We start from the raw sequence: 21,000 nt of genomic DNA on the forward strand, positions 1-21,000 counted from the left end.
TTTTTATCATCAGTGCAACTATTTTATTGTCTGAGTCTGAACACAGTGTAGAAACACAGTTGAAAAACATCTACTAAGCCTTTGCGGTGCTCATATTAACATAGAATATTTATCTTCAGTAACGGACATGCTGCCTGGTTTGGAGGCAGAAGCACTCGTACATGGGGTCAGACACATGGTATTCCTGGACGCTAAGCCCATGTTGTGTTGAAATATGTTTCAGCATGTTGCTCCTGTTTCCACCCTTACTTAAAATGATCAACTTACAGGCGTGACAGCACACTTTGTTGTCATATTTCTTCATGAAATGAAGCCACGCTTTGGACAGTTTCTTCCTCTCCATGCCTTCATGTTGCAGGTTTCCAGCAGCGTAGACGCATGAGTTTGACAACATCGATAAAAGGAACTGATGAGCTCGGAGGCACAAGATCCTGATGGATCAGACAATTTGAAACTGGATCTTGATTCCCATCCATAGTGAGAAATGACTTCTCTCTCAGTTGAATGATTTGTAATGGTCACCACATCCCAACCCCCATCAACATCACACTTTAAACCCAAGTAGGACACAAGCAGCTCTCTAATAAGGAACATTACACCTTAATTAAATGAATGATTAACATTTTCTTTTAAATATAAAAAAATGTCTCTGACATTAACTCGTGCACCTGTCAGTGAACAGCTTAAGACAGATGTGTGTGTGTCTCTGTGAAAGAAGCAGTAAAACAGCAGAAACTCAGTACAATAAAGATGTGGGAATGCTACATATTAAAGTCAGCTACACTGATGCTAAATGTGTGGTGAACGATGAGACAGCAAACGAGGGATGTAAATGGTCGTTCCAGTCGCCCGCAGAGCGCTTGTATTGAAATCTTGCGGACCAAATGCATTTCGTGTAGTTAGTAACACAATCATTGAGTTCGAGTCTGTTTCCCTTCCAAGCGGAGAAAATGAATGTTTTCACAAGGCTGTGTTGGCCTACATGTGCTGGGCGTCCATGATGTCCAGATACTTGGCGTCGATTATTCTGGGAAGCAGGCTGGTCCTGAGATGAAACACAGACAGTTACCAGATGACCGTGTGCAGTAACACAGAGACAGTCCTTCAGACAAACATCAACTCTGACGGTTTTTGAGCTGCATTACAGAAGTCTTTCAAACCTCACGCCCCCAGTTTGAAAAGCTTTGTGTTAATAATTTGCAGTCTGCAAGCCCAAGCTGAGATAAATCTGGTGGTATCACCGAGGTTATTCTCTCAGACTTTAGAAAGCTCCTTCCAGAGCCACAGAGGACCTGATCCAGTGTGACTACTGAACTGATCTTCATGTGTAAAATCAGTGGAGTTCCCATTTGAAAAGAGCTCAGCATGAGTCTAATCTTGGACTAATGTCAATTCTGCGCAGATACGGTAGCGCTACGTCGGTTCTCATGGTCCCACTCTGCCGCCTGTTGGCGTGGGTCAACTTACCTGACAGGGACCAGCAGGATCATCAGAAGGGGGAAGACCATCTTCATGTAGGGCAGAGGATACATCCCAAACGCACACAGGATGATCAGCTGGATCATCTGCAGCCCTGTGAAGTAGTGGACCTTCCTCTGAGGCACACGGCGAATGTAGTGGGTGGGAGGATAGGAGGTCTGGACGGAGAAGCGTGACGTGGTTAAAAAGCTGTTTTAAGTGATGTTTGCTTCATATTCATAGAACATGTAGAAGAAGAGACTCACTCAGCAAATAATGTAACAAAACAGGTGAAAGTAAAGCTATAATAATGGATAAAGGTAACATAAAATACATAACTGAGTAGATCGACTAAAGCCAATTACAGTCACAGCAAACATCTATTTGTTGCAGCATAAATGAAAAATTCTGTGGAAAAACTTGTAAGTTGTGTTTCAGTTATCCTAACAGCAGAGGAATCTATCGTATGATAACGAGAAACTGTTCACCAGACTTTTTCAAACCTCTACCACCGGGTGTCATTTGGGGCTGCCAGCATGAGAAGTTTTAATGGATAAACAGGAAAGACAAAGAGGTACAAACAACTATAGCAAACAGGCCGACCAATCAAAGCACAGTGTCCTGCCTGCTCACCTGTTCCTTCAGCAGCAGGGCCATGCGGTCCACCATCTGGTTCCCATCAAGCGAAGTGGCTGCGATGTAGAGGAAGAGGCCGTAGAGGACGGGCTTGGGGATCCACTGCAGAGGAATTGGCAGCATGAACGCAGACAGGCCGATCAGGATGTTGGCCGCCAGCGAGGTCAGACGCGTCTCCTTCACACTGACAATACTGTTTGACACAAAGGCAGAGAAGAGCACTTTAAACACACCTTCTCTGAGCAGACAACAACACTTTTATTCTTAATTCGTAACTACCGTAGAGTGACGGTTGGCTTGTGACGGCCTAACATAAAGCGACAGCTATTTCCTACACCTGATTACAGGTTATGACCTGAATGCGGATGTGACTGTCAACCCCTGTTTCATTTAAAGCATGGGTTGAGGCCCTAAACAGGTGAAAATATCTGGTATTTCACGAAACAAAAGTTAGAAATAAGTCAGAGAAATGTCTGTTTACTCCACTGTTTGATTGATATGATCAATATTTGAACCTACAAACACGGCTGAAGTTTTCAGTCAGTGACAGGCCGGATGTCTTTCAGAGCACCGCCTGGCTTCTGTCCTTGTTCTAACTTTACTCACGTCGTGTAGAGGTGTCCGTTCTCTACGTGCTGTTCCACTTTGGCCAGCTGACGGGCGTGCAGGGAGGAATGTGGGAAGGCAGCGTGCATCCATGGCAGCCCCAGACAGGACATGAGGATGTTGATGAAGCCAGTCAGCATTAAGTCCCAGTGGAATGCCGTGCCTTTTAGCAACCTGTTACAGACGTTCACACACACACACACACACACACACACACACACACACACACACACACACACACACACACACACACACACACACACACACACACACACACACACACGCGTCAATGAAAGACTGCGGCGGTGTTTCTGTTCATTTCATGAGCAGCTTCTGGACGTGTTTGTCGATAAAAACAAAGGCACAATACGACCTCTTTGTACGACAAATGAGAAATGCCGTGGAGGAATTGCTTCGTCTTACTTGTGTTCTGGTACGTGCGTGAGTGAGATGACGATGTTCTGATCGATGAAGATGAGCAGCGCGAGGAGGAAACCCAGCCCGACCGCGCTCAGTGTGTTCATTCCTGACAGCTTTTCGAATGGAGGGAAGTTGAAGACGGGGCCATCGTGGATGCTGAACACAGGAACTAATGGGAACATGAGATTTATAGAAAATAGCCAATTGAATATGAACGCAGCAAGGTGAAAAATGACACCATTACATAATAAAAGAAATGCCTGAACAGTGAACTTTACTGCGGCGAAGGTTTGTTTTATAAGCAACATTCAAGTGTCTTTGACCCACATTGATTCAGGACCCACGCTGTGTTGAAAGCTCGCTAGAAGCAAATATTTTTCTTTTCCTCCCCTCCAACAGAAGATTTATGAACAGTGAAAGTTGTTCTGTGCCAAGGTTGTGACTTTAAGTCTCAAAGGTAATCTTCTATCACTTCTTTTATTCGAGGGATCTGTACTCACGCTGTATGTCAAGGAAAAGGTAGGAGCCAATGAAGGAGAATATCACCACAGAGATCGGCAAAGCGCAGTCAGACACCACCTCTCTGATTTTGCCATTCAGATACGGGCTGCAGGGGAAAGGAGCGAAACATGCGTCAACATCGTGCAACCCTGGTGTAATACATTCAACAGGTTTTACTACTCTGTTTACAGTCGTTACTCCTTTAGCTTGAAAAATAATCCGTGTCGAGTACTGAGAGTTTTCCGCTCAGGGGAAGGAACGACGGCGTCCCGGGAGTCAGATGTGGAAATACAGTCACATTTATCTGCCTCGTGTATTACACTATTATACCTGAAGGGCGAGAATCACTGCTGATGATTTGTAACCATGTGCTCGACTCCTGGGATGTAAGCTTTCCCTCTTTCACACATCCGCCTGACTTCATACATACATGTGAGGCAATGTGCAGCAACTACATGCAGAGGTGGAAAGTCACTGCTTACATTTACATGCATTATATGCTTGAGTGCAGATTTGAGGTATTTAATATTTCCATTTAATGCTGCTTCATGTTTAAACTCTGGTGGGAAACATGCTCACATCATTTATTTAAGCGAAAGCAGCGATGCAACAAAGCAAATTATACTCCCGTAAATGCAGACTTATATTTATGGATATTATAGGATTGGATTACTGTTGCTGCAACATGTGAGTAGTGTTTGATGTTGTAGCTGTTCAGGTGGAGCTTATTCTGGAGATTTTACACACTGCTGGGTGGTTTAATTCACTGTATAACAATGCATCATATTTCATGAACTCATAACAGGTTTTTAAATTTTAATCTGCAAAGTAACTACAGCTTTCAAATTAATGTAGAGGAGTAAAAAGTACAAAATCTGCTCCTAAATGTAGAACTATGAAGTAGCAGGAAATTAAAATACAACATTAAAACGCTGCTTACATGTTAATGGATAAGCAGTAATATACATTCACTCATGAGTATTTTTATTTTAGACAGTAAATGTTCCCATTTCATTCTCCCTCAGTAGTCAGACAAAGCATCTGAAGCATTTCTATTCTGTTTGTTCCAATTCTTTGTTGAAACTGGCTTCAAATGGGAATATTCTAGTTGTTATTTTTTCATACGCATTTCCCCAAACTTAAGCCTGGCATTTTCAAATGTGGGTTTGAATTATGTTCGGCTGCACAGCATGAGTTCGTAACGACTGAGCAGGTCACCTGTTGCTGTTAATCCTGATAACACGACATTCAGTTTATGCTGTGTTATTGTAGCGTGCACTTCAAAGGGCCGTGCTGCAACATGCTGAATATATTTGTATATGCTGATAATAAGATGATAAGATTTTGAGTTTATATGGTCCAGTCGGTGGACGTACCTCCTCTTGATGAGGTAGAGGGTGTAACCCAGCCACAGAGTCCCCAGCATGAGCAGCAGACAGAGGACGGGCCTTTCTCTCGTGCACACCACCAGAGACTCCGGCAGGAAGATCGGCGCATGTCCTTCTGCATGTCCCATCGGTGGCACTGTCCCATTGTGGTCCCTGAGCGTGGTCCCCGTCTGGTTCTTCGCCTTCTCTAGAATCTCATTAATTTGCTGAAGCACCAGCGTGCTGTTTGTGGTGGCCAGTGTGGGCCCGTAGTAGTAGTGCTCAAAAACTAGGCAGTGTGGGCGACAGAAGAAAGAAACAAGGGATGAGAGTGGGGACGAACATAGAAACCTCAAATTTTTCATGTTATTAGGACATGTTTTGTTATTTCAAGGTACTAATATATTCTTTTATTACAGGAAAGTTTAAAGAGGATGTAGCCTACATCGGCTTGAATGACTGGTTTAAATTTGATGCCTGAGACACAGTCAAAGTACCATCCATCACTATATCTATACTGCTGGATCTGTGCAGAGATGCAGAGGCGGCTGCAGCCTCTTCCAGGGCAACAGGATGGATACAGCCTGACCCGATCAACAGTCTTTCACATGGCTGACGCAGACAAGCAGTCATACTCATGTACACGTCTACAGGTAACTTACAGAGGGGTTACTACACCTACACCAAAAAGGATGGGATGCTGTGTAAAACCTCAATGAAAAAGGAAACTTGCTGATCCTTTTTAACATAAACTCAATTGAAAAGAGCACAAAGGCAATATATTTAGTGCTTGACCTCATCAGCTTCATTGATTTTTGTAAATATATCCTTATTCTAATTATTAATAATAATTAATATAAGAGCTAATATATTAAAACACTCAGTAATTTTTTTTTGTCACGGTTGCAGCAATATGAGTCTGTAAAAACTAGAACTCTCGATATGACTATATTCCTTCTTGTTCTTGACACATTTAATGTATTATGGTGAGTCCTCAAAAAGCCTGAGACCCATTTGGATCTCAGCAAAATAAAATACATTGTATGTCCATTTCACACCACACTGAGCATCTTCATATACAGTATATTTTATCATCTTATTGATATAATTCTGCTTTTATGTTCTCATTCTCGCTATATTTCCAGGCAGTCAAGCAGTGCACTGTATACATGCAGTGCTTAGTTTGGTGTAGCGTAGGAGGATATTACAACAGACTGAGCCGTGAGGTGGAGAGAAAAAAGCTCTAAAGGAATCATAATGCAGTAAACTCATCCATTTATTACCTGTCTTGTGGCAAACAATTGAGAAAAAGATATAAACAGACGCATGTGAAAGACTCATTATGGGTTGTCTGTTTTTCCACCACGCACAGGGGCCCTGCTTTATTTCATGCTTGCGTTCCCCCTAAAGACTCCATGATGGATATGTATATTTAATGGGCTACATTACCTTTAACAAACAATAGGCAGGACGTTCAGATATTCCGCTGCAGTGTTGACAGATTGCTGTGCTGCAGAAGCATTCAGAACACACTCAGTGTCATCTGACCTTGGCTCGACTTACTTTTGACAGTGCCTTTCACTGCGTCTCCGACAAACGCTATAGAGATGAACAATGCAATGACTTCTTCTGTTGAGCTGGGAGATAATGGAAAGGGAGGGGAAAAGCACGGAGTGATCATTCATGTTTTATCAAACTGTGTTTTTTACAGCAGCACAGGCAAAACAGTCCATGCAAGGCTAAATGATGGCTCAGATAGCGAGAGCGTACATTAAACAAAATTAAGAATTATGGCTGAAAACAGGAAGTCATAACAGATGCGTCTTCTCTTATCTTTGACCTCATGGCCACACATTTGGTCACATATATTACAAGTATGAGGCTTCTGTCTGTGATATTTCAGAGTAACAAATGTTGTCTGAGAGTTGTGTGGTGTATTCACCGTTTGAAGAGTTTCATCAGCAGGCTGACATTGAATAAGCCTCCAAGGATGAGGAACAGACTGTTCCATAAACCGATGCAGGCGTAGAAAGCATCGAAGTCGAGGTCATAGTCGTCGCAGATGCCCCTGATGACTGAGAAACATACACACAGGAAGAAACACATAGGTTTAAAAGCATTGTATTTAATTACATTCTCAGTGCAACTTTCAGTGCTGTTTAACTGCTCGTCGTATTGTTTAATATTATACTGCTGGGCAGATCTTAAAAATTGGACGCCAGTTTATAGATTTGTGTCACTTTGTCTTTTTTATTTCTGCTATAAGTTAATGTTTTGACAAAAGCACACAAGTAACAACCAGCTAATACAACTCAGTTCAACCTTAAAGCTGCACTAACCAATTTGGCCACTAGGGTGCAGAAAAACTCCAAACGCAAACTTGTCTGTTTGTTTTATTAATAGTTACCAATATTAATTGGACCGTATTGTGAACCATTTCTACTATTTTCAGCATCAACCTGCTCTATTTAGCTACTTGATGATCTGAAAGTCAGCCCGGGAGCTAACTTGACTACAAATGTGGTTGTTTGTAGCCGACATCAAGCTTGAATTGCAGGGTATTTTCTGCATGATGTTTTTTTCTGTTCCTGCCTGCAGTTGATTAACTCCCCTGTAAAAATTAAAAATCAAAATACGCACCGCTTATGAAGATGGCCAGCGGCGCAGTGGTCAGTGGAATGACAAGGGGCGAGCCAGCAAACAAAGCATAGATCACTCCTCCGATGCTCTGGCCAACAATGGTCTTCTGAACATCTGTCAAAAACAAACAGAAAAACTCCAGTACCTTTGCATGCTCTAGATTAAATAGTTTATAGTGATATAATAGGATGTTGCAGAACATTACAATAAAAAGAGGAGTCCTTACCGATCTCCCCTCTTGTGCTTTCATCATTCAATGAGCCAAAAGCAATAGCAGGCAGCAGAATGGCAATGTAGAGAAAGATAGCGGTGGTAGTGTACTTCAGCAGGCAGCGGTCCTTCCCAGTTATACCTTAATGGATTATTAAAGGGTTATTAAAGATGAAACAACCAGAAGGGTCAAAGCAGAACAAAAACCTTTAGTTATCTTCAAAGTGTAAAACCTTTAAAAAAGAAATTTGTTGATTTTCTTGCGATAACAAAACAGCTAAATGTGCCCACTTAGGAAGCAATGCAGCAAGAAAATGTAAATACCGTCCGTGAAGTCTGAGGGGTAGAGGGGGAGTCTGCGACGGAGGTCTTTATAAACACCTTTACCGGCTTTAAAGAAATCTTTGCACTGTGAAGAAAAAGAAGAGTTTGTTTAGGGCCAGAGGACACTTCAGTCTGTGTGAAAGACAATGTTTGGTCACATCCTGAGTGGATTGTTGTGGTTTGTTGGAGAGCCCATAATGGGACGATACAATTAACTGGTCTTATTTTCTCTGTGAAATATGCATGAATATGTTCAGGGCCGATCGTGATGAGCACAGGGGCAGGAGCATCACATCCAATAAGAAACTGCTGGGACAACAAGGTGATTGTTAGACCTTGTTCCACCTGTAATCACAGACCCAACGTAGCAACAGACGAGGCAACAGCTTGCACTGTACAAGATTTAATCAGGGTAACAATATTGGATCAGGTGTGTGCAGTTGGCGTTTGAGAGTGCTCTGCACCTCTGGTCAATTACAGAAAGGCTCCATGATACATCCAGGTCCTGGTTTTCAAACACCGCTCAAAATTGATAGTCTGATTAGTCTGAAGGCTCATTAGGTGCCAACACACTGCGCATTTGTTTGCATCTTGTGTAGTCAGTCAAGATGTAAACAGGAGAAATACACCAAATGTAATCTAGGGGACGTGAACAAACATGTATTTGTTCAGCCGAGTCGAGTGTCGAGGGGGCTTCAGTTTTCTTGCTGCGCTGACGCAGTGGTCCTGCTGGAGTGATTGCTGGGAGCCCCACTGCAGTGCTAATGGTGGTCTGAACCAAGTGCAAACCCGCTGTGACATCACCCACTGGTCTGTGGACCACTGTTTTGAAGCCTTGAGTTTGGGATTATGGCCATTGCTGTGGCCATTTTGATTTTTTGGAGCCACAAGTGGCCATATTTGGACAAGAGGGTGGAGCTGGGGAGGATACACGCTGCTATGCCTCCTCTATGTGCCAAAAGTCATTCGTTAACTGTATACTGACACATTAAGTCGAAGGACTTTTTTTTTTGCGGCCAGTGGAATCGCCCCCTGCTGGCCATTGGGAAGAATGCAGGTTTAAGGCTTGTCCGCATTGGCTTCACTTTTCAGACCCAGAAGTTACATCCACTTATTCCACTCTCTGTGGTCTGAGGACGACCTTACGTCTAAAAATTGTGACTTTTGTGAGTGAGAGAAGCCGGGAAGTATTTCATAAGCAGAAATATTCGTATATTTGCTGGCTGCATAATGGCTCTTCCAAAACCAGCACAATAATAATATTCAGTGAAGAGACACTTGAGGAACAACATAGCTGACATTCATTATAAAATCAAAGATACGGGCGTACCTGAGTGCCCATCTATGCTTGCTTTTGTATTATACAAGACGTTAAAAGGTTAGTTTGGCAGCAACAAACCTGCTTTTGCATGCTGTTTTTAAACCTTTCGAGACATCAGGTGTAGCCGCAACCTGTTGTTAACTTTGGTCTTTTACAGCCTAAATACATGCTTCCTCCCCAGGCAATATTTGGGTGTTCCCTCGTGTCCAACCTCCTGCCGAGTGCACACATTTCCTCTTAATTTAAACACTGGACATAATGAAGTACTTTATCATTACATGGAGCAGCACACATTCTGCTGCCAGAACCATGGTAGACTTGGCAGCTTTTTCAGTCTGTTGCCCAGCTGCCTCTCATTCCTCGAGCCCGGCTGATAGAGTGTGGAAACAGAATAATCAGATAATCTGGCTCAACGACTTTTCTTTACTGCATCACATCTTTATGTGCCTGGATGGAGTGGGAAAACACGAGGGTGGTCTCCACATGTGGAGAACTCACAGTGAGTAGAGAATATAAACGTTGGTTTTATAAGTAACAACTCCTTATTAGCTAGAGTTATGTTTCCTTATTTTACGTTAGCTTTTAAGGTTAACACTTTTTAGCGTCACCATTTTTCTGTAGCTTTACATTGAGCCCATGTTAGTCAAATGGCCACTTCGTCACTTCAGTGTCTGCTGCTCCACCTGAAGTGCAGCAGAGAGCCAATATGTCACTGTCTGCTTTCACACCTGAAGTGGTTTTCCTTTACGTGGATCTGAGTCCTCCACTTCCTCTACGAGCGCGTTCTCATTGACTATGGAGAGCAGCTGGCGCTGGAGGACCAGCTCCTGCTTGAACTCGTCCTGGGTCTTGGCCTCCAGAAGCTTCTGCCTGAAGGAAATGTCAGAGAACATCGTGGCAAATGTTCGACCGAGTTCAATGGCCGTCTTGGTGCTTTTCTGAAAAGGATGATGAGGAAAGTTAAAGATCTGTTTTGTCAATGTGTTCTTCCACTGATGGCATGTTTTAACCTACATTCTGTCACGTTATGTCACGCTTCATAGATTCGTATATGACTGTCGATCGTTCAGAAATGCTGGCTGGGGGCTTCAAAGTCTCACAGAGACCTTCTTGTAACAGAAAGGTTGAGGATGAAGGGGAAATGGTCAGCAGTCAGATCCAAACCTCAAACCAGAACTATGCTGCCACAGAATGCTCCTGATTAGGGCTGCAAATACTGAATATTTTATTATTGATTAATCTCCCTGTTATTTTCTCAATTGATCATGTGTTCAATAAAATGTCAGAAAACACTGAAAAATGCTCTTCAAATGCTTTTGCAATCATCTTTTTTATTTTTATTGAAGAAAAATCAGCAAATATTCACATTTAGGAAGCTAAAAGCAGTGATTTTTTTAGCAGTTTACCCTAAAAAAAAGCTGCTGATCATTGTTTCAGCTCAACACCTGAGCCAAGTAAGCCACCACATAGAGTGGAAAAGAACTGAGACCTGGACCTTACGGTTCTCGGCGGGGCCAGGATGAGGATGACGTAGCGAGCCTCGCAGCAGTTCTCTCCCCAGTTCTGTGGCCTCTCCAGGCGGGCGACGCAGACATGACGCCTCTGCAGGCTCCTCACATTGGAGCTGAATTGACAGAAAAATAATTGATTTTGAATCACTGGTGTATAAATGATTGATTGTGTGGCATTCCGTATTGGCAGGTGTAAATTAGAGCCCCCCTACCGAAGCCAAAACAAGATTACTTTTCCAATGAAAAGATTTTTTGCATGCTGTCAAATGAACCATCAAGATGGCGATTTCACCTACTGAGCTGGAGGCTGGACGAATGAGTCAAAATAACACCTTTTCACATACATATTATTGTGGATGAACTCACAGAATACAAAGCCAGGACTGCTGGTAATGAATGCCGGTGGAAGAAGCAGTCACACCCTGAATGGTCTCTGACAGAAGGTGAACTGTGGGCGCAGAAGACATTACAATGAACAGCAGGAAAAAAGCTTTAATGCTGACAGGACAAGCAGCCTCTGAAGTAAACGCTTCAGCTCAAAGTGCTCCTTCTAATCTGTTTTGCTCACCACTGAACTCCTTTCCTCCTGCGTCTGTGAACAGTGAGTCCATGACCTCGTCCACATCGCAGCTCCCGTGGCCGTCCTCCGCCACATGAGCCAACATTCGCCTCAGGACCTTGTCCAGAGTGGCAGCTTTCTCGTCCAAAAGGATGCTCGCCTGGGCCAGGAAGCTGTCCAGGTCTCTGTGGGCGCGCACTTCCTCCTGGAAGTTCATCGGCTTCACATACTACATGAGCCAAGAGCAGGAGACATTTGATTGACAGTGTAATAATGTCACGGTGTAAATGAGATGTTAAAGGTTCTGATTTGTGCTAATTGTTTTTCACCTGACAGCAAGTAAATCCACACTTTTCCTCCCAGATCACTGCTTATGCTTTCAGATTTAACACAGTTCGCAGTTTAAAACATCAAGTGTGAGCTGGGTAGAAATTTGAGGATTTGAGCTTTGAAATGGAACAGTTGGCAAAATTCTGGGCTGTATATTCAGTCGTAGAAATGTAAAAGAAGCAGTAAAACGCTGCTTTTCTGTAGCAATTATTATGACATAACACAAAGAGGGGGACTGGAAAAGCAAATCTTACTTTTCTTGTCGTGTTTAAAAGCCCAAAACCAGGACAGTCAGGATCTGCAAAGAAAAGGCACAAAGAAATTCCTACTTAAAACAGGTTTATACCCTCTGTCTCAGTCTCCAACCCCTTCTCTTTGCTCTAATCCCCACTGCAAATCGTCCTTTAATATTTATACAGTTATTCTTGGAAATAACAGAAGTATAGAAGTCATTCTCTCCAGTATTAATAGTTAATAGGGAGCACTAGCTGCCAATCCATGTCCATGAACTCTGTCTCTGTTATTATGACTCAGGGAAGCAGAGCTGGCACACATGATTTCCTAACTGCAGAGGCTGCAAAAATATTCTCAGACAATGAAGATCACATCCCATACAACCTAAAAGCACTGCTAAGAGCATCTATTCCCTCTGATTTCTATTTATCCCCACCACTGGCTAAACACACACCTGAAACACTGATCTGGATCTGGTTGTCATAGATGTGGTCCTTGTGAGTGACAGATGAATCTTGCCCACAGTCCTCCTGTTCCCCATCCTGCAGCTCTGTGGATAAAACATTACGCACAGTCCTGTAATTCAGCTGAGGACTTTCCATGTCAGAACTACTTTCTGCTGCGGCACTTTGTTAAAAATCACTTTACCATTGAGCGAATCTCGTAAAATAAGCAGTAACAATAAAGATCAGTTCACAGATCAACCCAACAGTGAGTTAAACCTCGTCTTTGTGTCAAGGTTAAGATGCTATTGCAGCCACATTAACAGTGTCTCCGGTAAGGGACAATTTATTTTTGCCTCCCACCACTCTGCCATCTGTTGACAAGCACACAGCAAAAGGGAGAAAGAGAGACCCAATAAAAAATCCCCCTTAAACCAGACATGCAGCAATATAACAATAGCAGCCCCTCGTAAATTCCTTAACTGTATAGAAGATAAATATGGCATCTCGATTGCGAGTTTTATGAGGGGAGAAAGACTCAGCCGCAGAATTAGAGAATTAACCTTAACCCTTCCTGAGCAAAGCTTTGAGCTATGATTATTCCCTCTTCCCATCATTGACTCAGAGATCATCTGCCTCCTTATTTGCCCATTAATTAACCTCACAACGCACCAGCGAAGGGACTGGCTGTGCTCACCAGCATGTGAAATGGGTCATCTGTGAGCAGCGAGAGGCATTGGCATTAGCATGAATAACTGTTGCAACACATTTGCATGTGGAGAAATTGCTGTATTCTCCCTCAAATCCTGAAGGAAGAAAATCTGAATAATGTTTTCTGGGCTTGCAAAGCAGATCACAAAGTACATGAAAGAGCAGGACCCATGCTGAGAGAAGAAATAAAAGTAAATATAATATGTATCACTGCAGCTACGCACCCATCTCTTGGAAAACATATCCATTCTTGGAGTTCCTGCTGGATGGAGCGTCTGCAGGAGAAAAGACAAATGTGTATTTACACAACTTCATGCTCACTTGTTATTATGCAGTATTTTGTGTAAGATGTTACTCTATTGTTTGTATTGGCCTGAAATTTTCAACCACATAATGGAAAAGTTGGACTCATGCGGTGTAACAGTTCTGATGGGAGGACACAGAAAGTCAGAGTTTTGACCAAAAATAAAAGGGTTTTGACTTGAAAGCAGAGTTCATTATTTTTTAGCCACACTTAGCAGCAGCACAAACTGTAAAAGTATTATCACCTTACATAGAGTTATATTAACTTGGTCAGTAGTATACATATGAGACAAAAAACATTTCTTAATGTACATGAGCAACACATGTAAGTATTCATTTTGTTGTCAGCAGGTTTTATTTTGAAAGTGTTACTGGATGTTGGATATTCATTATCACTAACTTGCATGTTGAAAAATGATGCTTAAAGGTACCCAGAGACTAGAAAAAAGATCCTGATCAAGCATCCATATGTGACGAGTTGGGAGTGAGAGCAGACTGGGAAAACCAAAACAATTAGCTGAAAGATGCTAAAAGATTCATCATTACATCTCTAATTAAATTTAAGTTCACTATACTGCTGAACATACTTTTCTTTTTCTTCCTTACGTTTTATTGTGAAACCAGCGCTGCAGTTACCATTTAAGGCACTGAGGTCAAGTCAGATTTGTGGGTTTTAACAGTCTCGGGGTAATGCATGTTCTACAGCTAAAATTATTAAAAGTATTTGAGGTAAATGAAATACATAAAATAAAGTATTGTATATTTTCCCCCCTGCATTTTTTCATTGAAGTTTGAAGAAAAGGGCTGCACGGTGGCGCAGCAGGTAGTGCGTGTGCCTCACAGCAAGAAGGTCGTCGGTTCGATTCCCGGGCCTTTCTGTGTGAAGTTTGCATGTTCTTCCTGTGCATGTGTGGGTTCTCTCCGGGTACTCCGGCTTCCTCCCACAGACCAAAAACATGCTCATTAGGTTGATTGGTGACTCTAAATTGCCCCTAGGTGTGAGTGTGAATGGTTGTGTGCTTGTGCCCTGCGATCGGCTGGCGACCGGTCCAGGGTGTACCCCGCCTCCCGCCCGTTGACAGCCGAGATAGGCTCCGGTGACCCCGAAAGGGATAAGCGGCATAGAAAATGGATGCATGGATGGAGTTTGAAGAAAGCTTTAACAGCATTCAGACCATCATGGAAGGCAATACAATTTACTATTAATACTATATTAATATACTACTACTATTATTTATGTAAGTTTCTGGTTTACTGGACAAAAGAATTATAAAAACTCCATTTTTTTTTATATATGTGAATATTACACAACTATATATTTTATACCCCTTAGTATAGAGTTGAGAGAGAAACAAGAAGTTAATGGAAAGAGAGATGAGACCCACTGCAGTTCATCATCAGTGTCTTAAGTATTAACTTGAATAAAAGCACAACAACCTCATATGTTTTCATGTTGTTTGACTCAAGACCAGTTTGTGGCGATAAGACTGTGTGAAACTGGACTCCATGTTGACTGATCCTGCTGTGTTTGCCCTATGCAACAGTAGCTCTCGCGTCATAAGCGACAAAAACAGTCTGCATTCAGCAGCAGGTTTCTACCCAGCAGAAAAATGTCAACCTCTTAGCTGCTCCCATTGCACACAGAGACAGATTGTGCAGACAGATATTAAAATTCGATCGGAAAAAAGCTAATTACCCATAACATCTTGTTGAGTCATTATTGCCAGCGTGACACACAGTCGGTCAGACCTTGAAGGCCTCCAAAGTAACGTGAAACATTATATGACATGAAATTATAGAGATGAAAAGTGGATGTCAGTTATGGGGGTGTTGAAGAGGACAGTGAAAAATGAAACATGCTGAGACGCTGAAAAGAGACCCCTTCTCTCTCAGTTACAACAAAAATCTAATGCCTGCTGTGTCTGGTGTTTGTATAGGCGGTCATGTATCTGTGCGACGCCGCTGCAGCTGTATAGATGAGCTTTTCCTTGCCTGAGGCAAAGATTGGCTCCAGGGGCTGCAGAGCAAGGCTATATCTCAAAGCAGATTAGACAGAACATTCCCATGCCTCCTCCACTTCACAGGAGTCTGCAGAGACAACAGGGGGCCTCACAGCTTATGCAAAGATCTGTTTGTGCCGGAGCAGGCGTGCAGAGGACGATTTAGCCTCCCTGACTGAGACCTTTACAGTCTCGTCTCATGACGATAAAGGTCAGGTTCGTCGGAAATACTCTCGATTATATCTCATCAGCAGCGGCATCAACAATAGAGACTGAGAGAACATGCTTTTTTATGACTTCTAACTATGAAATTGGTGTGAAGACATAAATGTCGTTTGTGCTCCCATCGCTGTTCGTTCAGTACAGACTGTTGAGTGTTTACAGTCTTTCTGCAGGCCTGTGCGTTACGACGGATCCTGCCTGTTGGTTTCCTGTCGGCAGGCAGGCCAACTTCCTCACACTTACAGAGACAGAGACAGTGACAGAAGGGTAAGCCAAGCCTCGAGTTTCCCCCCAAGAGGGGTGCAGCACCTTTGACACTGATGCTGTTTCTTAAAATAGCTGCTTTCTGCACTGCTGCAAACAGGTTTTACTGTGTTTTTTGTAATGCATTTCCACTGAAGCCAAGTCCTGACCCTGTGTCCCGGTGTTAAGCGATATCTGCTGCATGATTTTAAGCATTTTTATGTCGAAATCCCTCTTTTTTTTCCCTCTTCCTGTAAAACATTAACATATTTTTGATAACTGTAAATCTTTAATTGAGGGGAATATACATTAATTTATCCAGTCAAACATGATTTATGGTGACTAGCTAACCCCACCCACCATATGCAATATAATGAAACACAGGTGTGTGTTTGGATATTATTTAGCAAAAACTCAACTTTTACTTTTGTTTACTTTCTGTTTCCAAACAGCTGTACTTTATCCATTTCTACCTTCTCCTCCCCTTCTTGGTCTAAGGAGGGGGGTGGAGGAGGTGTAACTGGAGGTCCACAGATCTGCACTGCTCCATGTTTTTGACCTCATTACTGAAGATAAATCTGTCCTGACTGCTGTTTCACTGTGACTAAAAACTGAGTGTTTCAGTGATTGAACGTGAGCATCAGACACAATTAAAGATTAATTATATCGCTTGTACCAGCTACTATTTCATCCAGTGTCTTCTCTCAAAACTTCTAAAATTGTTTGCTATCTTGCAGAACTTTAACCTTGGCAAACTTTGGCTAATGCTGGTGACTCCATGTCTGCATTTCCTCCATCTCACTGGACAAACAAAGCTAACTTAAAGCCTGAGGCATGTTCTCTTAATCCCTGTCGTCCTGCTGTCTGTGAGCAGAAGATGTCCTTGAGCAATAGGAAACAGAAGAATCCTTGTTGGGTCTCTGGAAACAAGCGCTCCGAGCTGCAGAAGTAAAGACTCTGTGCTGAACAGTACAAGGTCAAACCGTTGTGACAGAGGCGATGCTTGTGAATGTCAGGTGTCATAGCAGATTTTCTTTGACATGTGAAGGTCCGCTTTCACTTCCGTGCTTTGTCCTAATGTTCTGTGTTATATGTGTAACTCTACTGCTAAAGCTTAATCAACATTATCAGCACTGAATTTGAGGGGTGGCGAGCACCTGTAGCATGAACAGCGTGTCCTCTGCACAATGTACACATTCATATATTGAAATGGAGCAAATAACAGGAAATAGGAACTACAGCTCATTCCACACCAACACCTCAAAGGCTGACGATAGAGGCTACCTGCTGTTTGTTTATGCTGCACCGTGAATACGAGCACTGGAGCAGCAGTAATCATAGTCACACACATTGGATTTGACTTGACAAAGTACACATCAGAGAGGAGTCCTTGTTCTGGACATTATTTGACACATTTCTGGTTCAAGGCACTCAGTTATTGGCGGATGTCATAAAACCTGCATCATGGTCGTAGCCGAGGCTGAAGATGGGAGCATCAAAGTCTGATATTTGAAAATAATTGCAGTGACTGATCTCTGACTGACAGATTATCTTCAACTTCAACCAGAGAGCTCATTAAATAAGAGGAGAAAGACTTGTAATTTGCCAGAATAGAATATTAGACATTTTTCTGCAAGATAATCTCCTTAATCCTCATCCTGAGAAAACTCAAGTCAGACTTTTTAACCCCTTAATGGCACCGAACAGAAAACGCATTTATGCTCAGTTTGCTGTAGGGCTAAAACTAAAGATTATTTTCTTAAGTGGTGATAATTTGGTCTAGAAAATGTCATAAAATAGTCCTTCAAACCACTAGTTTTGTCTGACCAACAGTCCAAAACCCAAACATATTCAGTTTGTTATCACATAAGATAAAGAAAAGCAGCAAATCATCACACACGAGAACCTCGAACGATTAATCTATAAAGAAAAATGGTTTCCAGAATAAGTGTTTCAGCTGTCCTGTGATGGATGTCGTCGTATTCTGCGAGTGGCATCACAAGATGTCAAGAAGCGACTTCCCTGTTCAGTCCAACAACAGGAAGTAGCCCAATAAGTATTGTTAAAATCAATTTAATGTACTTTTCTGGAACGCTTGCCTTCCCTGCTGTGGTTCTACCCGTGCATTGAAGCAGATGCTAAAAATTATTTGCAGGTCTGTTGTAAAAACCATCCACGAACCATTTATGGCCATATTGTAAATATTGACCCATATCCTTTGCTTTCGATTCTCTGGTTCTCATGGCAATAAAAGCACCTTTCTCATATTCTGTGGTTTTAATATTAGGAGCATAAAGACATCAAACACCTGAAGGAGCTGACAAATAAGATAAAACAGAACTGTGAGAGCAAAGCCTGCACCACATCTGCCATAGAAACTTTACACCCTTCCCAAGATGCCACCAGCATACACACACATACTGCAGAGAGGCTTTCCCCACATGCTTGACTCAGTTGGCTCAGGTTGCACCATGAAAGACCTTCTCACCCCACTCCACCCCTGTAAAACTTACCAGATGGCACAAAATGGAGGACCTTTTTGGCTTCCATGTTCTCCAGGTTATTTAGGTGAGAAGCTCTCCAGAGCTCAACCCATCATCATTCTCTCTGCTCCCCAACACCCTGCACTCACTCGTGATCTCTTTCATACACACACCCATACACACACATGCTGAGGTAAATCCACCTAACTGCACCTCCTCCAGCAGCACATGGGTTTGAGGGAGGAAGTGGGAGGGCAGGAAGAGACGGCCTGTGGGTGAGAGGCGTGCTTGTTTCTGCTGGGTCCTTGTGCTATCAACTGAAATACAAGTATCTTAAAATAAATAAATAAGTGAATGGGGTTTGGTGGGTTGTTGCGGCTGTAGAGGGTTAAACTTTTGAGGTAATTTTCTGCCATCCTCAAATATTTAAAAACTCACTAACACATGTAAGAAATTTTATATTTAGGTTGTTTTTTTTTTTCATTAAATTTGAATTTTGGAGGGGATGTGTCCACGCAGCATGTTGTTGTTTTGCAATCAGAGATTTATGGCTCCTATTGTCCTGATTTAACTTTACTTTTCAAAGAAAGTTCTCCATGCAGAAAACTTTGTCAAGTTTGTACACACTTCTTTACTTCTGGGCTTTCCTATTTTAAGTGTCTTTTGAGGCATTATAGATTTGTTTGTGGATCCCATGAGGATGGGTTAGAGAGAAATATCTTGTCAGTTTTCTGTTTGATCTGAAAGATTTCTGGGTGAGAAGCAGATTAATTTACTGACTTTAGTGACTAACTGCAGCGATAACAGTGCGGACACAGCTGGAGAAAGCGCTTCAGCACCGGTTTTTAAGACGTCCCTTCATTAGCTTTCTGTAAGTCAGTCGTAAAAATTTTGTTTTTAGAGTTCATTGCAGAAAAATGTTGTTCATTGATGTTATTCTGATGTCGTCTGGCTTCCTTTAACGGCTGATTAAGTTGCTTTTGTACCTCAACCTGGTTCTTATTTCTAAAGGCTCCCTTTTTTATTATTGCATTGCTTCAGTTCTTTAGTTCTATGATTATGGTTGATAGTTCGGATACACAGTCGTGTCCTCTTCAGTGAGTGCATTGTCCACACAGGAATGAATATTATAATGGCGTTAACACACAGTTATGAATAAATGAATATTTCACTTAACTGTAATGTGCACTATGCTGTAACGTTAAAACACTTTAAACAGCTCCATTAATGCACCAACAACAGGCCACTTAACTTTAAAGGCCCCCTGAGTTTTTCTGTATGCTAACAAATGATGTTTATATTAACAGTAAATACAGAAAACACTAAATACATTATATTGTGTGTATGTTTCAGGCCTTGTTAACATGTTCGATTCCTTTTACAACCATATTCACAAATTAAATTTGAAGACGATTTTCAAGCCTACATTGTTTAAATGCTTGCTAGTTTTCAGTCTTCTTCGTTCCTGCATGTGCACATTGCTGCATTTCTTGGCACATTACTGCCACACACTGTCAGCCAGTGGAATAGCAGGAAAGCGTCTGCAGGACTGTATTTCATTCTGTTTGCATAAACATCAAAATACTGAGAAAAAAAGTGACACACTCCTAAAACTGTTGCTCTGTAGCACTGCTGGTGGTCAAACATCCACAGGGTACCTTTAACTATAAATATCGCTTCAATCATTCTCACGATGCACACTTGTCCATGTATGTAAATATTCCAGTGTTTCAGCTTTCCGCCTGGTTTTCGCACAGATCTGTGTGAAGCAGCACTCTGCCCTCAGACTTTGTCAAGGATAGACTAAAGTGAAGTTGCTGAAGCTGCAATAACAGACAGAAACGGGCCTGGCAAACAGACACAGTTTTAAAAAAACAGAGTCTGTTTCAAGGCTCTAACTAAACACACACCTCCCCCAGCAGTTAGGCCTTAAACTCACTGTCAGACCTGCTGCTGAACAGATAAAATTACTCTGCTAAAGTAAATGTTGACAGCAAAATGGCTAATAATGACACGGCAAACATGAGGGCTTCTTGACACAACATAATAAAACTGAATACTTAATGCATCCAAAATAGAATATGCACATAATAACAAATAATAATTAGCGTAATGATTAAACCATTTATGTTCTGTTCATGATTCAGTCAGTAAGTGGTCAGTTTGTTGGTTTAAAGTGCAAAATACTGTCCCAGTAGGAAGGAAAGTAAAATAAATTGACCAGACAAGGGACACACACCATAAGGTACCACAAGAATAATACCATATTTCACATTGTAAAAGCAGGATCATATTATTTGCTCTATATTTCCCTCTCTGAGTGAATGGCTGTCCTGAAAATACCTCAAGGAGCTGATTCGCCTGAGCAGAGCTGAACCGACGGAGGCAGGGTGACTCGACTATCACTTGCTTATGCAGACTGTGATGTTTTTGATTAAGCCTGACTCCAGAGGAATGCTGAATTCAATCTGAAGGAAC

General features: G+C 42.1%; 1 protein-coding gene across 1 annotated transcript; it reads right to left on the reverse strand.

The window, feature by feature from the left end:
- Positions 1-6: 6 nt before the first annotated feature.
- On the reverse strand, positions 7-18,727 carry LOC139331738 (solute carrier family 4 member 11-like). Its single transcript, XM_070963368.1, has 20 exons — positions 18,553-18,727; positions 13,496-13,546; positions 12,572-12,667; positions 12,138-12,181; positions 11,563-11,782; positions 11,361-11,442; positions 10,984-11,107; positions 10,212-10,421; positions 8,163-8,247; positions 7,855-7,980; positions 7,629-7,742; positions 6,931-7,063; positions 6,552-6,625; positions 4,998-5,277; positions 3,621-3,727; positions 3,124-3,289; positions 2,701-2,874; positions 2,092-2,287; positions 1,468-1,637; positions 7-1,045 (listed from the first exon to the last, which is right to left on the reverse strand). Exons 1-20 carry the CDS (start codon positions 18,587-18,589, stop codon positions 979-981), a joined length of 2,556 nt encoding a protein of 851 aa, XP_070819469.1. The 5' UTR covers positions 18,590-18,727; the 3' UTR covers positions 7-978.
- Between the last annotated feature and the right edge of the window lie 2,273 nt (positions 18,728-21,000).

This window comes from Chaetodon trifascialis, chromosome 5, assembly GCF_039877785.1.
Source record: "Chaetodon trifascialis isolate fChaTrf1 chromosome 5, fChaTrf1.hap1, whole genome shotgun sequence".
NCBI lineage: Eukaryota > Metazoa > Chordata > Actinopteri > Chaetodontiformes > Chaetodontidae > Chaetodon > Chaetodon trifascialis.